This window comes from Buteo buteo, chromosome 4, assembly GCF_964188355.1.
Source record: "Buteo buteo chromosome 4, bButBut1.hap1.1, whole genome shotgun sequence".
NCBI classification, from domain to species: domain Eukaryota; kingdom Metazoa; phylum Chordata; class Aves; order Accipitriformes; family Accipitridae; genus Buteo; species Buteo buteo.
This window is the reverse complement of record NC_134174.1, coordinates 39,662-52,417: the sequence shown is the minus strand read 5'-3', so window position 1 is coordinate 52,417 and position 12,756 is coordinate 39,662. Positions and strand designations below refer to the sequence as shown.

Here is a 12,756-nt window from a genome sequence, read left to right as displayed (position 1 = left end):
AGAATGGCTGAACCTGGAGTGAAAGGGGTGGGATTTTTTTGTGGAAAGATATATGACTTATCTTTGTCCAAAGTGATATAAAAACTTGTAGTCTCCTTCCCGCTTGCCCTGCCTCCAGTCTGACCCTCAAACTAACTTAAGATCTTGTACAGTTTGAAGCAGCTTACAAATTCTGTTTATCTCCTGATAAAAGAAAAGGAGATTTATTTCCTGTCTAGCTTCTACAATGTAAATAAGTTAAGGCCTCAAGTTTCTGTGTTGGGATCAATGCTATGGTTCTGGTGCATATTTGACTGAGGCAGTCATAATGTTATGATGACAAGTGGCATTGTCAATTACTTACTTGATAAAACTCTCTGTACAGCAAGATCAAAACAATGTCCAGGAATACCAAAAGTGTGAGCATTGAATAATCTGCAGTGTTGAGCCTAATACTGAATACTTCCTTAAACCTGCTTTTAAGGTTCCTGTATTTAAGCGGGTTGTTTTGGTTTGGTTTAATTATAAAACTTTTCTGGCGTGGAGTAATGATAGGAAATAGACTCATCCTCAGTTCATTCTGAGATAGATACCTGGATATCATAAGTGATTACTTCCTGGTAATTTCCTTTGTGTCATACTGGGCAGACAAGAGAAAACTACCTGGGAAAAGCAAAACAGCAGCATAAAGGAGCAGTACCTGATGGTCATAGCAGAAAAAGACAAGCAACTGAGCCATTTACAAAGGATCATGCAAGAAACAAGACTGCCCCTCAGCAAGTCTCAAATTGTAGACGAGCAGTACCAAATGAAGGTGGGTAGAAATACACAGATTTTTTGTTGCATGGAAATGTGAGGTTTGAAATTCAGCCAAAGTAGCCTGTGTTGCTTGTATTCAGCTTGTACAGACTGCAGTATCAGATTTTGTTGCATGGCCTCCAAGGACTATACCAACATTGCAACTTGGATCATTGAAAACCTTTAGAAAACTCTGGCATACCCTTATGTGCTCTTCCCTTAGTTCACAGTTCCTAATGTTTCAAGAAAGAGTAAGAGACGGAGCTTCCTAGGCACCTTAGGTCCTTCTAAGCAGTATGGAACTTCTCAGGTTTTTCTGGCTATTTTAGAATTGCTTCTTGCACTGTGTTTGAATCTAAGATCTTCTGATTTAGTTGTCCTTTTAATGTCACGTTCTAATTTTTTTAAGTTTCCTGTTGAATTTTTATTGCTGTTTTTACCATGACAGGGATCTACAATCCTGACTCAGGCCCCACGAGGCTGAGGATTGAACGTGGCACTTTCTGCATTCTTTACCCTGTATCACAGTCCTAAATGTGGAGTGAAATACATTGAGTATTTTGCTTGGTCTAGGGAAGGATGCTTGCCTGCTGCATGTACAATACCATTACATTATGAGCAAGGAAAGAACTCTTCTGCCCGCATCTGTAATGTTCCAGTGAGAAGCTTTTATGATAGTGGAGGAGGGAAGAAATCTCCCATTATCCCTTTGACGTACACACACATATATATGCAAAGAAAAAGCTAGAACAATGTGCATGTGATGCTTTCCAGGAGAATGCTTCAGTGCTACCTTTTCAGTCTGTGTTGAATAAGAGCAGTGTGGACATTGCTTTGTTTTTTTGTTTGTTTTTCTTGTTCTTATTCATACACTTTTTTTTCTTTCCTGTATTGTAGACAGCTTTAAGACAACTTTTGAGAAGCCCTCATCGTATGTGCAAGTTCAGTGATCTTTCATAATTGTTTGGATTTTCAGATGGCTTTTAGGATATTCTTGTTCACTCCCTATTTGCTGTTTTGCTTGAGCAGATCAAGTTCCAGGCCTAGGAATAATGTTGTGTTTGACCTTGGAATAGTAAACAGAGAGGACTAATATGAGAGTGGGTTGTCACATGTGCAGTATATTTTTCATTGTTGTTCCCCTCGCAGATTTCTTCAGAAGTTCTGAGAGGGGACTTTTCAAGCCTAGAAACAGAGACAAAACATCTCCAGGACCAGCTAAGTGACAGCCTGAAAGAACTTCACCAAAAAGAGCTCAGAATTCAGCAGTTAAACAGCAAGGTACTGATTGTATCTTATACTTGCATGCAGAGTCTGGGATGAGGAATGTGGGGAAGAGGGTAGGCTTGAATAGGGCTCAGGGAGCAGGAATGAATCTTTCTGTTCTTGTGGACATTTAGTGAAGTAACACAAATTCAGAAATATTAGTTAGAAGAGACTTCTGGAAATGATCTAGTACATCCTTCTGCTGCTCAAAGCAGTGCTATTTCCAACATTTGATCAGGTCAGCCATGACTTTACCTAGCTAAGTGGTGAAAGAATAGAGATTCCAGAACCTATCTGGGCCTTTGTCCAATGCTGCTCTACACTTTTCATGCAATTTTTTTTCTTAATGTCTAGTCTTGCTCTTCCAAGCCACAGTCTGTGTGGCTATGGCACCTTATTACATTTTCTACCCCTATAAAAAAGAGTTTGGCTCTGTCTACTTTATTAGTACTTTTAATTTAATTGTAAGCTATTGTAAAATGACCATTTAGCCTCCTCTTTCACAGGCTAAAGCAGCCCAACTCTTATTGGCATCATCTGCTCCAATCCCTTGACAATCTCAGCAGCCTTGTCCTGAACTCCTTCCCATTTCTCTATCCATTTTAGAATCACTTAGGTTGGAAAAGACCCTTAAGACTACCAAGTCCAACCATTAACCTAACACTGCCAAGTCCACCACTAAGCCATGGCCCCAAGTGCCACATCTACCTACATGTCTTTTAAATGCCTCCAGGCATGGTGACTCAACCACTTCCCTGGGCAGCCTGTGCCAGTGCTTGGCAACCCTTTTGGTAAAGAAATTGTTCCTAATATTCAATCTAAATGTCTCCTGGCACAACTTGAGGCCGTTTCCTCTCATCCTATCGCTTGTTACTTGGGAGAAGAGACTGATCCCCACCTCGCTACAACCTCCTTTCAGGTAGTTGTAGAGAGCGATAAGGTCTCCCCTCAGCCGCCTTTTCTCCAGGCTAAACAATCCCAGTTCCTTCAGCTGCTTCTTGTAAGACTTGTGCTCTAGACCCTTCACCAGCTTCGCTGCCCTTCTCTGGACAAGCTCCAGCACCTCAATGTCTCTCTTGTAGTGAGGGGCCCAAAACTGAGGACAGTATTCGAGGTGCGGCCTCACCAGCGCCGAGTACAGGGGGACGATGACTTCCCTGCCCTGCTGGCCACACTAATTCTGACACAAGCCAGGATGCCGTTGGCCTTCTTGGCCACCTGGGCACACTGCCTGCTCATACTCAGCCGGCTGTCGACCAGCGCCCCTGGGTCCTTTTCCACCGGGCAGCTTTCCAGCCACTCTTCCCCAAGCCTGTAGCATTGCATGGGGTTGTTCTGACCCAAACGCAAGACCCAGCACTCAGCCTTGTTGAATCTCATACAACTGGCCTCAGCCCATCAATCCAGCCTGTCCAGATCCCTCTGGAGAGCCTTCCTACCCTCAAGCAGATCAACAGTCCTGCTGAACTTGGTGTTGTCTGCAGAGTTACTGAAGGTGCACTTGATCCCCTTGTCCAGATCACTGATAAAGATATTAAAGACAACTGGCCCCAATACTGAGCCCTGGGGAACACCACTTGTGACCGGCCACCAATTGGATTTAACCCCATTCACCACAACTCTTTGGGCCCAGCCAGCCACCCAGTTTTTTACCCAGTGAAGAGTACACCTGTCCAAGCCGTGAGCAGCCAGTTTCTCCAGGAGAATGCTGTGGGAGACGGTGTCAAAGGCTTAACTAAAGTCTAGGCAGACAACATCCACAGTCTTTCCCTCATCCACTAAGCGGGTCACCTTGTCATAGAAGGAGATCAGGTTAGTCAAGCAGGACCTGCCTTTCATAAACCCATGCTGACTGGGTCTGATCACTTGGTTGTCCTGTGTGTGCGCCGCATGATGGCACTCAAGATGATCTGCTCCGTAACCTTCCCCAGCACTGAGGTCAGGCTGACAGGCCCGTAGTTCCCCAGATTCTCCTTCTGGCCCTTCTTGTAGATGGGCGTCACATTTTGCTAACCTCCAGTCAACTGGGATCTCCCCGGCTGTAAATGAGTGACCTAAAACCAGTCCCAGTATTCCAGGTACAGTCTTATTGGTACCATGCAGAACAGGTTATGACTTCCCTCAATCTGCTGGCCTTGCTTCTCCTAATGTAGCCCAGTAGACAGTTTGTCTTGCTCACAATGAGGATGTACTTTGGGCTTTTATTCAGCCTGGCAGCTGCTGTAACTCGCCAGTTCTTTACAGCAGAGCTGTTGCCTCGGCAGTCTCTTCCCATCCTGTATTGATGCGTGGGTTTTGACTCAGGTGCAGAAGTTTACACTTCTCCTTATTGAACTTGTGATTTCTGTTGGCCTGGTCCTCAAGTTTCTCAGAGTCCCTCCAGATTGAAGTTTTGTCTTTGTCATGTCAGCCACTCCCCAAAATTCAACATTGGCTGCAAATTTGCTGATGCTATACTCGATGTCATAACTTATATTGCTGTCAATGTTGAGCAATGTGTGCACCAGGTAGGCTCCAGGAGTATTCTGCTCATTGCTGGCTGTCAAGCTATTGATCATTGCCTTTGAGTCCAGTGGTCCAGCCAATTTTTGACTATGTAGCAGTTCATTTGTCTAGTTTCAGACATTGGAATAGGCTGCCCAGGGAAGTGGTTGAGTCACCATCCCTGGAGGTATTCAAAAAGCGAGTAGACGGGGTACTCCAGAACATGGTTTAGCGGGCATGGATTATGGTTGGACTCGATGATCTTGAAGGTCTTTTCCCACCTAAATGATTCTATGATTCATAGCTCCTTCTTTTCCAAATGCAAATACTGTGAGTGATGATGTTAAAACTTTGTGTACTGAAGCTGGCTGGGACGGAGTTAATTTTCTTCATAGCAGGCCCTAAGGTGCTGTGTTATAGATTTGTGACTAAAGCAGTGTTGATAACACACCAATGTATTAGCTATTGCTGAACAGTGCTTGCACAGTGTTAAGGCCTTCTCCATTTCTCACTCTGCTCTCCCTGCAGTGAGTAGGCTGGGAGTGGGCAAGATCTTGCAAAAAGTCACAACTGGGACAGCTGATCTGAATGGACCAGGGGGATATTCCAGGCCGTATATAGATCACATTCAGGAGAATCAGTGACAGTAGTGTCTAAATCAGCAACTCTTCTGCCACTGAATTTTAGTGCCCTTTCTCTAAAGTGACCAGAGGGAGAAAGGAGGAGGGAGGAGGGAAGAGGACAGAAGAGAGGAGGGAAGAAAGAGAGGAGAAAGGGGGAGAGGGAAGAGAGAGGACAGACTTGGGGCGGGGGGAGACAACAACAATGGGGGAAGGATGAAGGAGAGAGAGGGAGACCAGACAAAGGGACCAGAGAGCGAGATTATGTGAAGAAAGTTGTTTCCAGGTTCCATTTCTACTGTCGGGAGTTCTTTCTAGCCTCCTGCTTTCTAGGCTCCTGAAGGAAGTCCGTCCTTCAGAAGGCATACTTGTAATCTTCAGTGCTGCCTGCGATCTTGAAAAAGTTTCTGCATTTCAGTACAGAATCACAAGCAGTCTGATTCCCACGTTGAAATGGAAGACTCAGAATTTAGCAAACTTCAGAAAGAGAGCTGAATTCAAGGAGAAAGCAAGAATATAAAATCATAATTTATTGATGATGTTTCTGAAAGGTTTAAGTCAATCTCAGCACTTACAGAAATCTTGTTTTGGAAGGGTGTTATTCTGTACGTTGTGTGGATATTTTGGGACTCTGTTCTGGAAACCTTAGCAACAAGCTGCTGTTGGAGATTATCAGTGATGTTTGGACCTTAGTAATGTGCAGTGCGGCAGTTCCCATGTTCTCAATAGAATTCTTACCCTCAATTACACAGAGAACAATTTTGCTTTCACAAAAATATGAGTTCTTTACTTAGCAGTTGTGTTCTCTTCTCAGCTATCTCAGGTCTTTGAAGAGAAAAATGCCCTCTCCCTCCAGCTGCGTGGTAACAGTCGGAATATCTGTGAGAGCCATCAGCACTACAATGAGGTTCTGAACCGCTGCTTGGTGCTTGAGAGGCAGCTCCAGGAGCTGCAGTCTGCAGACAAGGGCATGGTAAGGGTGGTTGTCTTGGTGCAATGGAGGGGAAAGCTTATTGCAGGTGGCTCCACTTAACTGTGCAGCATTGTAGCTACTTTCTGTCCTCTTCATTCAGTGCTATCTGTTATACATTCATGCTTTCTTTCAGGAGTTGTTTGCAACAGATGCTGCTCCAGGAGCACCCCAAGAAAAGAATGAGCCTCAGAGAGGCAGTTACACACCAGAACTGCAGGAGTTGCAGCTGAGGTAAAGAAAGCCAGAGAAAATAGGGGTGGGGCTGTTAGTTGTGATGGAGGTCTTTGGGCTGGTGATAAGCCTATTTCTGTTACTCTCTGTCAGAGTGTTGGAAAAACTCAGTTCCACACTAGGACCTTGTGGAAGTGGAGGAACTGTTATATGCACTTGACAGCTGTTGTTAGTTATCTCTTTGGATAGAACTTTAAAAAACGAAGAGGCAACATGCAGCAGCAATTCCAGTTGACCATCACCAGTCAAACTAGCATCTTTCATTTGATGGGCTGGGTCCTCAGTAACTGCTTAAGTATATCAATAGTCTGGGTCTCCAGGCTGTTAGCCTGAGAGTGTCTGGAATTGAGACCTAGCACATGATTCCTTGTAACCTTCTGGAACTAAGATCTAGCACGTGATTCCTCATACCCTTTCAAAATCATTTTCAGAAGGTGGGGCCACGGGAGACAGAGCCAAGGAACAACTTCCTGATGTGATACAGAAGCTTCAAGAGATTTATCTTCTCTCTTGCTTTCCAAATAATTTAAATCCAATAATAAAAGATAACTAAGTCTTCTCTGTGAAGTGGAAGGATACTGGAGTCTGTTCACATACTGCATCAGTGAATACAATAGAAATAGAATAGTCCATGAATTAGCCCTTTTCTTGGCATATGCTTGGTTATTTTCTGACAGGTTGTCCGAAACAGAACATTTACATAGCAGCACAAAGCAGGATCTGAGATACTTAGAGGAGCAGCTGGAGGAAGAACGGGACCGTCGTCTTGCTGTAGAGGAGACACTTTCTGCAGCACAGGATCAGATCAGGAGGTGAGTGAGCTTGAGCAAACAGGCAGTATCACCATAAAAGTATGGTGATCCTAGATCTGTGTTCATCTGCACTTCACTACATTCTTCTGTAGAATGTCACTGGGGGCATAGAAACGCCTATACCATGTCTGTCACAGAATGGTTGAGGTTAGAAAGGGCCTCTGGAGGTCATCTGGTCTGACGCCCCTGCTCAAGCAGGGCTACCTAGAGCCACTTGCCCAGGACCATGTCCAGCTGGCTTTTGAGTATCTCCAAGGATGTAGACTTCTTCACAACCTCCCTGGGCAACCTGTGCCAGCACTCAGTCACCGTTACAGTAAAAAAGTGTTTCCTGACATTCAGGCTATCCTTCAATTGTAGACAAAGATAGAATGAGACAACTTAGTAGACATTAAGACAAATTCTGACTAGAAATGAGATGCCAGCTTTCTCAATGAGTTAAATTAACTACCGGAAAATATAATTTGGAGACTGAGAATTGGGTGAAGGCAGAAGAGGAGTTTTCATACTTCCAGGGGATTTGTCTCCTCAGTAAGCACCTATCTGTCATGGCCAAAACAGTCTTGACTTGAAGAATGTCACTCAAGTTTAATGTATTGCCAATTAACATAAACTTTTAATTACTTTGGATATTGAGAGACAATTAAACACTTAGAGAAAACACTTGCCCCTGCCTTTCCCAGGCTCAACTTCAGTCTGGACACCTCTCCTCCCTGCTTCCTACTATCCAGTCCCATTGTACATTACACTCAGTCCCTTTGGTGAGGCGAAGGGCAGCATAGGAGGCTGGGGTTAGTATGTAGTGATTTCTCTCTGCTGTTTCTTGTTTCTTACTCATTTCTTCCTTCCCCTACCAGCTACCACCCTTTGTTAATGTTTGAGCAGAGGCACCATATGCTCCTCGAGTTGTAGTTTTGGGACACAGTGAGGCATCATCCATTGCCAAGCCAGCTGGAACCAGCTGTGACTGGTACAGGGCACTTCATGGCCTCCTGCCACACAGCTCTCCCTTGCAACTCCGTTACCAAAACCTTGCCGTTTATACCCAATACACTGTGTATCTCGGGTTACTTGACAGATGTCCTTATAGTCAGCAGAGAAAAGGAGGCTGACCTAGACTAGATGTTAGGATTAGGATGCATGTTAGAAATGCCTGTTTCTCCTCATTGACTACAGAAGTGGGTTTTGTCACTACTTGATTGTAGGCACTTGTGCTGTGCATTTCCTGGCAGTTAAAATAAACCTCACTATTAGAGTCTTTTACGTGAAAACAACGGCTTTCTTCTGACACATTTGCTGATTCAACCAAAAAAATAATGGTTTGTATGGAAGAATTCTGGATGAAGTTCCCTGGTAATTGCTACACAACTAAGACAACTGTATCACCTTCTAGCATTAAAGTCTATGAAAGCCTCCTACAACTGATTTCACTTCACTAACTAATGCTAGCCTAAAGATTTGACAGTGCTGCTTCTGCATTTCATCCTTTAAAGGCATCTTACCAATACCAATCTTGAATATCTGTCACCAGAAAACAGTTAGCAAGAAGCAGCACTATTGGGACCAGAGTTGGCTTCCAAAATAATTTCAGAGAATTTAAAATATACAGTTAAATCATTTGCCCTGGCTTCTTTCAAGTCACACACTATGAAATTTCACTCGAAAGACCCCACGTAGAACACAGAGACCTCAGTTAAGGTAAAGAGTTTGAAATTCTTGAAAGACAAAAGGAAAAAACAGCACCAAAAAAATCATGAGTTTTGAAGTGGCGGGATATAAATTAGGTAAGAAAGGACTCCACTGCCAGCAGCTGAATTGTCCTCTCTACTGGAGAGGAATGGTAATCTGCACATCATGCAGTATGGAAGTTTTACTTTTCTCTCTGTGGCTATGGGCACAGGAAGTGGCTGGCACAGAGCAAGTATAACTTGTGTAGAGAGCACAATATGCCTACTCTGTTACAGTTTCACCAGTCTCCTGGTGGAGGAAGGAGGACTACTGCTAGTTGGATCACCCAGTCCTTCTGCTCAGCTTGAGCTCAGGAAGCACTACAGTTGTACAAATGAAACCAGTTCTTGTCAAGTGAGGGCATGGCTTGCTTGCAATGGTTGATTACTTTTTGAAGAAATATCTCCTTTCCTAAGCTTGTCTACAGTGTTGGTTTGGGGCATCATAAGAAACTGAATTTAACTTCATGTTTTTTTGTGGCAGGTTGCAGTCAAGTGAGTGGACGTCTTCCTTAAGTGCTAGCATTGATATGACTCCAGGTCATGAGCATTCCTTGCTGATTGACTCCATGGATAATAATTTCATCAAAGTAAGAATTCACATTCGTGGCTGTCAATGATGTGAGCCCTGGCTGATGCAAGAAAATGTGAACTGAAAACTGTGAACCTATAGCAGCTAAATACTCCTGTAGGCACATTTAAATCTGTTCGGGTTTGTGTAGGTTTCTGCTTTGTCTTGCTCTGTTTTCTATTCCAAAAGCCACATATTGTTCACCTGCAAGGGTGAAAGAATGCAACAAATAAGTAAGAATTTTCTTCTTCTAGGCCAGAGAGTGAATCAGGATTCCTAGTAGCTTGAGGCTCTAGCAGAAAAGTACCATTGATCCATTTGTTTATATTTCACTCGGGGAGGCTAGAAACCTCCGTAGGGACCAAATGTTAGGGAGAGATGTTCTGCATTCTGTTGCCCTTTCTCAAGCAGAATTGGTTCACAAGAAACCTGCAGAGAGTGGGGGAAGGGGAATGTTTCACTGAGGATTGGCTCTAGAGGTCAAATCTGACAGTGGAATGGGTTTGGGAAGGTTCATGCTGATTAGTTTAAACAAACTTACCTTCACAGTCTGAAGAGCTCTGGGTGAAGGCAGCTGGGGACATACCCAGTCCTGGTACTGACTGGTCTCTCTTTTACTCTTCCAGACTCGGAATATCCTTGGACTACGACGCCTGTTACGCTCTGTCTTCCGTTCCCGGACTCACTTGCCTCTGCTAGTGGCCATGTATTTGCTTGCTCTCCATGTCCTGCTCTTCCTGTGCTTTACGGGCCACCTATGAACAGGAATAACAGCCGTTTTTTGAGCCACAGCCCTCTGTGTAATGAGGGCCTGCATTCCCTATAGACAGGGTAGCACTTCACCCAGCTGCCGCCTTTTTCCTAATCAGCCCTTAAAGAGCACTCGGCAACTTGCACCTAGGTTGCTTGCTGTCTAAGTATGCAGCAGCCAGTGCTGATGCTTGGGATCTGTTTCCAGGACATCTGCCATTACTTTGGTGTTTTTAAATGAGTGGTACATTTTCTGAGCCAGGGTCCTCACGCTACAAGATTCAATGACAGCATCTGTTCCTGTACCTGGAGGTAGCACCACTCATTTTATATAGTATTGTGCTAGTAGGAATAAGAAAAATATTTTTGAGTTACTGCAGTACTTCAACACTTCTAGGAACTGCAGGATCTTCCCCCTCTTAGACTGAATCAGTGAATTGGGCTGGGGAAACCCTGTAGCTAGATATAAGAAAGAGAAGCTTCTTCCCTTTCTTCCATTCCTTAGACTTGCTCCATGGCTCAGTGCTGTTTGAAATGCATATCCTAAGGAAGTTGTGGACACTTCAAAGAGCATGAATTGAATTTCAAAATCGTGTTTCCTGCTCAGTTGTATCTCCTGTTGAAGAAAGGCCAAAATTAGTATATCTGGACCTGCTGAGCCCTCCATGTAAAAACAGTCATGTCTGCCCTGACAAACCTGTAAAATAATGTCAGTAATTTAGTTATTTGAAAGGAATTGGAAACAAGAAACTTCTTAGCTCTAAGATAATAACCTTGCTGTTTACAGCATTTGTGCACCTCTCACAATGGAAGGTGCTTGCATATCTCTTGAAATGAGAGCAGCCATGCTCCTGCATTCTTGTCCACTGAACCCTTGTCACAAGATTAAACCTGTGCAGACTGTGTTGAAGGGTTCCATATATGGTATGTGGGCCCAAATCAAAGGCAGAAGCTCCAGAAATAAACTGTTCCCCCTATGCTGAGAAAGGGACTAGAGTTCTGAAACATTCTGGCATCTCTGCTTTAGGAAAAGCCTGTTGTAGAAAGCTAGTGCTGGTCATTGGACTTTTTGAATCTAAAACAAACTGATGCAAATGGACTTGATCTTATAGGATATATGGAAAGCTGTATTTTCTAAAGAACTCCTGAATATGTCCTGGAATTGAGACTGCCCTTTTGCAAAGGGAGAATGCTGAATGCAAAGAAGATAGTTCCAGTCAAGCTCCCTGTCAGAGACCAAGTGGTCGTTCTGTTCAGAGTACTTGCCAGGATTGTATCTGCCTTCTGCTAGAGTATTAACAGTCACATTTTTCCCATGGGAAAGAGGTAGTAGTTCTTTTGATATTGCTGGTAAACTAAGATTCTCTAGCCAGTGAACAAAGCCTGTTTGAGGATGGATTGATTTCATCATGGTAGCTAAAATAACTGGATCTCTGGCAGGTCCAGAACATTGGCACTATATATTCATTTGTGTGGTACCCTTGATTACCTGTGTGGACTTGCTCAACTATATAAAATTCAGTGACCAAATACTTTGCCTATAGCTTCCTGGGGCATGTGCTTCTGTATATATAATAAAGATTATTTTTCAGATGGAATTTGTGTAATGTTGTCATGTAAATGTCAGAGGTCTCTTGAGGGCATAGTACTGCTGAATCATACCTTTTACAGGACCACCATGGGACTGTAGGTCACTTTTGTGTACGCGTCCTTGTATGTTGATTGCAGAAGCTGTTCCTTCATATTTTTTGAATGCCTATGGAGATGACCTTTTTCCACTATCTCGCCTCTCGGCCTTTTCCAGGTTTTGCTGCAATGACATAAGAAGGAAATAGCATTTTAATAGTGAAATCAATTCCAATAAAACTAGATCTACTTGGGTTTACTTTTCTTCGCATTTAGGCACATTTGACTGAACACTGCATGCTGTTAAGTGTTGTGCAACCCCAGGAAAGACAAAGGAGTTAGCAACAGCAAGCTGGAAGCACGCTACTTAGATGGGACTAGTTAAAACATACTGTCCTCTTCCAACTTTCTGTAGCCAAAGATGGGTACCTTTGTTCATATTCACTACTACAATCCACCACCACCATTAGAACAAAAGCTAGTAATGGGGTATTGTAAGACTGAAGATAATGTTTCCACTGTATTTCATGGGAGCAAGAATTATGAACAACGTATGTTTCCTTAAAGTCCATGATGCAGGTTTTCTTGAGCTGAAATAAGACAAGCTTCTGCTGGTTCAGATACATGTAAATATTTCATACTTTCAGATGGAACAATTACAGCTTAGATTAAATATATAAATAAATAAAATAAAACCTCAGAAGGAACTCCTGATCTGATAATCATAGTCTGACCTAACAGCTTTGTGGCTTGACCTAATGAAAGATGTGACATTTTAGCTGATGTTTCCTGTTTCAAACATGTCGCCTTTTTGTTTCTTCTCTGATGTACGTGTCTTGCCTAGTTTTTTGATCTATCTGCAATAGAGTCTGAGAAGGAGATTGACCAATGGAGCTGTACTCTGCCATCTCTGGTACAC

At 43.4% G+C, this 12,756-nt stretch overlaps 1 protein-coding gene across 3 annotated transcripts in view; it reads left to right on the top strand.

Annotated features, from left to right (window-relative positions):
• The window catches only part of GOLGB1 (golgin B1), a 51,880-nt gene extending 40,013 nt beyond the window's left edge, over positions 1-11,867 (top strand). For all 3 annotated transcript variants that reach the window (XM_075024463.1, XM_075024464.1, XM_075024462.1), the window contains 7 exons: positions 628-793; positions 1,927-2,058; positions 5,962-6,120; positions 6,254-6,351; positions 7,029-7,163; positions 9,375-9,480; positions 10,088-11,867. In XM_075024463.1, coding sequence (XP_074880564.1) covers positions 628-793; positions 1,927-2,058; positions 5,962-6,120; positions 6,254-6,351; positions 7,029-7,163; positions 9,375-9,480; positions 10,088-10,222 — 931 coding nt within the window. In that variant the 3' untranslated portion in view covers positions 10,223-11,867. The remainder of the gene's footprint in view (positions 1-627; positions 794-1,926; positions 2,059-5,961; positions 6,121-6,253; positions 6,352-7,028; positions 7,164-9,374; positions 9,481-10,087) is intronic.
• The last annotated feature ends 889 nt before the right edge of the window (positions 11,868-12,756 follow it).